The sequence below is a fragment of the Oryzias melastigma genome, linkage group LG18 (assembly GCF_002922805.2).
Source record: "Oryzias melastigma strain HK-1 linkage group LG18, ASM292280v2, whole genome shotgun sequence".
Classification (NCBI taxonomy): domain Eukaryota; kingdom Metazoa; phylum Chordata; class Actinopteri; order Beloniformes; family Adrianichthyidae; genus Oryzias; species Oryzias melastigma.
In genome coordinates, this window is record NC_050529.1 from 17,169,921 (window position 1) to 17,174,559 (window position 4,639).

Consider the following 4,639-nt stretch of genomic DNA (forward strand, 5'->3'; position numbering starts at 1 on the left):
TGCTGGGAGGTGCATTGAGGATAGTTCTCTGAACCGGTGACCAGAGAGGACTCCTGACAGTAAGCTAAATGCAGTAGTTTTTACCTGCTTTTTGTCTTTTGGGGATAAACAGTCCTCAGGATCTACACAAATTGCCCATATTCCAAATTTTTTGAGCATAACTGACTAAACTTGAGGGTCTCTCCTTTGATTGTTGTTTTGGCAATTTTACTTTATCAAAAATAAACAATATTGGAAACAGAGAGAAAACAATTGATCAAATCTAGATGAATCCAGCCTGAAAAAATCCCAATTTGATTATCAAACAAAAACAACACAATATGTACATAAAGACACATCATTGGGAAAACGATCAATTCTAACTTTATTAGTGAAGCAAACACAAAGAAAGCAAAATTACAAGGACATTTCTGAAAAATGTTGTTTGTAAAGAATTTTTAATTCTTTGTTTCATTGACTGTCATGCATGCATTACTACTGGTACAGGTGTGTGTTTTTCTGAAAAATGTTTATTTTTTGTTCAGAACATGTTGAATTTAACCTGTGACATCTTAAATTGTTAAAAAAAAGAGCACATTAAACAGCAATGATGGCTTTGCCGGTGTTGTCTCCCTGCAGCATCCCCATAAAAGCCTCTGGCATGTTTTCAAAGCCTTTGGTGACGTGCTCCCGACACTGCAGTTTACCCTGCAGAGACAGAGAAATCTCAGAAAGTTCACAACACAAATATGTTAAGTTTAAATTCTTCTTGATGTTAAAAATATATAAATATATTACCTCTCTGTACCACCCCATCAGTCTCCTGAGGCTTTCTGGATGTCTATCTTTCCATCTGCTCTGCATGAAGCCCTCTACTTTCAGCTCTTTCCACATTATGGCCAAATGAGGGAATGGTCCTGAAAGACAAATGTGAAACATTTGTAAAAAACACTTTTTATTGATGACAGTGTAACCATAGATGCAAAAAAAGGCTGGATCCAGGTACAAACCTATCTGAGGTGTAGCATCGTTGTACATAGAGATGCTTCCACACACGGCTACTCTTCCAAAATACTTCATTTGCTGGAAAGCAACATATGAAAAATCTCCCCCAACCTAAAAAAAAGTTAGTTTGTTGTGTTTTATTCATCATATTTAAAAATAAGAAAAGACATTTTAAAAAATGACTTTTTTAGTTTTCTGTTTTTGGGTTGAGTGATTTGTTGGTGTCATTTGTCCTTCAGGGCCACCGTACGAAAAAGAAATATCTCCAGGATAGCTTACATTTTCAAAGAAGCAGTCGTATCCATCAGGAGAAGCCTTCCTCAGAGCCTCCTCCAGAGAAGTGATAGTTTTGTAGTTGAAGGCTTCATCAAACCCCAGCTCTTTCAGGAACGCCACTTTTGCCTCCGACCCTGCTGACCCCACCACCTTACAGCCCTTGATTTTAGCAATCTGTCCCACCACAGAGCCCACAGCTCCAGCTGCAGCGTTCACCAGCAGGGTTTCACCTTCCTTCAGACCCAGAACATCTTCCAACCCATGCAGAGCAGTGAGTCTGTTGACAAGAAATCAGGAAAACGATATTTACTTGTTTTCTAAATCATATCCTATTAGCTGTTTCAGGATTTACTTTAGTCGTCCTACCCTGGCATGCCGATGGCTCCCAGTGCCAGTGACAGAGGGACATCTTTAGGCCAGTCCGCCATGACAGGAGTGAGCTCCTTCCCATCTGAGATGGAATGGGTCGTCCAACCACAAGAAGTCACCACATGGCTTCCCACGGGGAAGGTGGAGTTTTTACTTTGGATCACTCTGTTTAAAAATATTGCAAACACATTCAGTCTTTTGTCCCCTCACTTTCAAAAGCAAAGCATCCATATAGAGAAAATAGAAGACATGTTTAGTTTTCTATGAAAGGAACTCTATAGCATTAATTTTCTTACTTTGCCACTTGAGTTCCAATCATGACGTCTCCTTCCTTCATGTAGAGTTTACTGAACGGTCTGATCACGACAAGAAACAGTTTAAGTTCAAGTGTTTGTTTTGTGTTTTCTCATCATCATTCTACGTTGCATAATAACACTCTATCTACCTCATGTATGGATCCACACTGAGAAAAACTGCCTCTAAAAGAACCTCTGAAAGCAAAAAACATCTGTTCAGTTTTATACTTTGAGGTAGAAATAATGTTCTGTGCAGCTGAAATAATAAAGTCTTACCTCCATTTTTTAGCTCAGGGAGCTTCTCCACCTTAAGCTTAAAGTCGCTGTTCTTTGGGAAGCCATCGAAGTGCTTATCCAGAACCCACGACTTAGCCTGGACCATGATTCTTTATGTGGGCTACAGAGATACAGTTCAGAAAAATGCCAGATATTTCACTTAAAAACATCAAGAAAATGCCTCATGTCAGTAGTTAGGAGTTTTTTAATATAGCTACAAACATTATATGTATTTATTAAAAAAAAAAAATATGTTGCCAGTATGTGTTTGCAGTAGGGGTGTAATGATCCGATTCAATCTGATTCATTGACCTAAATATGATCTTTAGCCAAAACTTCAACTCAGAGATAAATACCTGGTACTGAACAGTGCAGGTGAAATTTTCCAGATTTCAGGGGTTTAGGTGGAAAACAAAAGTAAGACGCTGAAGGACGCTCATAAATAATTAATGAATTATCGTCTTGTCAGCACTTTAAATTGCAGTATCGCTAAATGAAATATCGTGATATATTACCAAATTTTTCCATGCATCTCTTACCACACTGTATGTATCTTTGCTGAATTTAGTGTTTCCACACATTGGACTATCATAATGAATTGATGATTTTTTGCTACAATCATGGCATAGGTCGGTTCTTTTAACAGTTTGGCTCAGACAGATCGATTTGTTGGATCGTAGGAAAATAAATCGATTCATCGTTACACCCCTACTTGTTTCTAAAATGATCACCATTTTCTTCAATGCACTAACTACATCATGAAGGAACACAAACATTTACTTAAAAAGACGTTTCACAGAAAATATACAATGAAAAATGTGAAATAAACTCCTCATTTCGACCTTAAGTTGACCTCCTCAGCAGAAAAATGTGAAATAATAAATTCACCTGATTAGCTGTTTCTGTCTGCAGTAGTAGAATGGGAATGAAGGACCTGAAGACTAAAGCAGGTTGTTGCAGGAAGATGTTTAAGTATTAAAAGAGAGTGGGCGGGGCAACAACACCTGTTGCTTAATACGATTGGCTGACAGTTTTATGTGTAGTTGTTGCTAATGCATAACACAGATTTGATGACCTTTGCACTTTGCTCCTACAGGCACAGTTTTATAGTTTGGTCGGCAAACATGGATCAATTAAGTGAAATTGAATAGTTTCCCATGAGACACCTGGATATCTCTCATGGCTACTAGTGTACGGCGGAAAATAATCATGTTTGTCACCTGACCTTTTTTTTTTAACATTTTATGATCTACTTGCTTCCTTAAATATAATTTGCATTATTTCAGGTTTGACTTAAGGTGCATATGGTTATTATCAGTGTGCCGATAGCATACAATTTTAGAAGTGCTTTACAGAACAGATAATTATAACTTGTGACCACTCCAGGAAAGAATATGAAGAAAAATAAAAGCAATGTTTGAGAAAATTGAGTTAAACTTAAGAAGAGGCGATTTAGTCCTGATAATACGTTGCTTTATGTCGCTCTGTAGGAGTGATTACTGAGATCAGGTCCTTTATTGTAGTGCAGTATCAAAGGGATCCTTGTTTTCACTTTTGATGCACCAAGCCCATTTTTACAGCAGTAATATAAACTATCATTGTAAGTAGGTTTATAGAGTTTATGACTTTGGGAGTATGACTAGTCAGTTATTTTAGCATGTTTCACCCATTTGCAGTCTGGTGGAATTTTGCTAAGTCACAACATCTTCCTATACAGTCTTAAAGTATCTCGATGACATTTTTTTTTTTTTAAAGGCACCCAGTAGTGTTTTAATTATGATTGTGACGTTTTAAGCGAAATTGTACAGCTTAAATGTCTTTGAAAGTAATTTTTCATGCTGATCTGAAGCCTCTGCTTCCAAAATTTCTCTTCTCCAAAACCTGAGCTAGCTGGACACGCTAGATGAGGGGTTTAGTGCATGTGCAGCAGAGCTGTTGTGATGTAAAAATGGCTCATTAATTCAAACAGAGTCTGTCTGTGACAGTTTAATTGACAGCATTTTAAAAAGAGAACAACTCGGAAATTAAAAAAAAAAAAAAATATGTATTACATTTGTTCTCTTTATTAAGAAAAATGCCGCACATACATGTTAAAACTAAAAAAAACACGATTTTTATCAGAATCTGCCACCATTAGATTTAGAAAAATCATCTGCCTTTAAACAAAATGCTTTAAATTTTGTATTGAATTAATTTAAACTTGGAATTGTTCCTTTTTTTCCACAGCACTCTGTAAAAATATTCCCACACTACTTTACTAAGCCTGACTAAGCGTTTCTCCAGTGGGTGACCTGATGGTAACCTGGTTGTGACTCAGCAGATCTTGGCGGCTGCTGCTGAAAGCAACATGATGATGTCAAACATTGTTAGATAACTGTCACTAAAGCGCCTAGATAAGCTTCAGCCTGGACTGTTGACTAGAATAAATAAAGATTGTG

The 4,639-nt window shown here is 37.1% G+C and overlaps 1 protein-coding gene across 1 annotated transcript; it reads right to left on the reverse strand.

Moving 5' to 3' along the window:
* Positions 1-345: 345 nt before the first annotated feature.
* On the reverse strand, positions 346-3,182 carry LOC112156195 (prostaglandin reductase 1). The gene is made up of 9 exons (XM_024288403.2): positions 3,090-3,182; positions 2,202-2,322; positions 2,075-2,120; positions 1,926-1,985; positions 1,627-1,794; positions 1,264-1,537; positions 990-1,095; positions 778-896; positions 346-687 (listed from the first exon to the last, which is right to left on the reverse strand). The coding sequence occupies exons 2-9, from the start codon at positions 2,305-2,307 to the stop codon at positions 577-579; spliced, it is 990 nt and encodes a 329-aa protein (XP_024144171.1). The 5' UTR covers positions 2,308-2,322; positions 3,090-3,182; the 3' UTR covers positions 346-576.
* Positions 3,183-4,639: the final 1,457 nt, after the last annotated feature.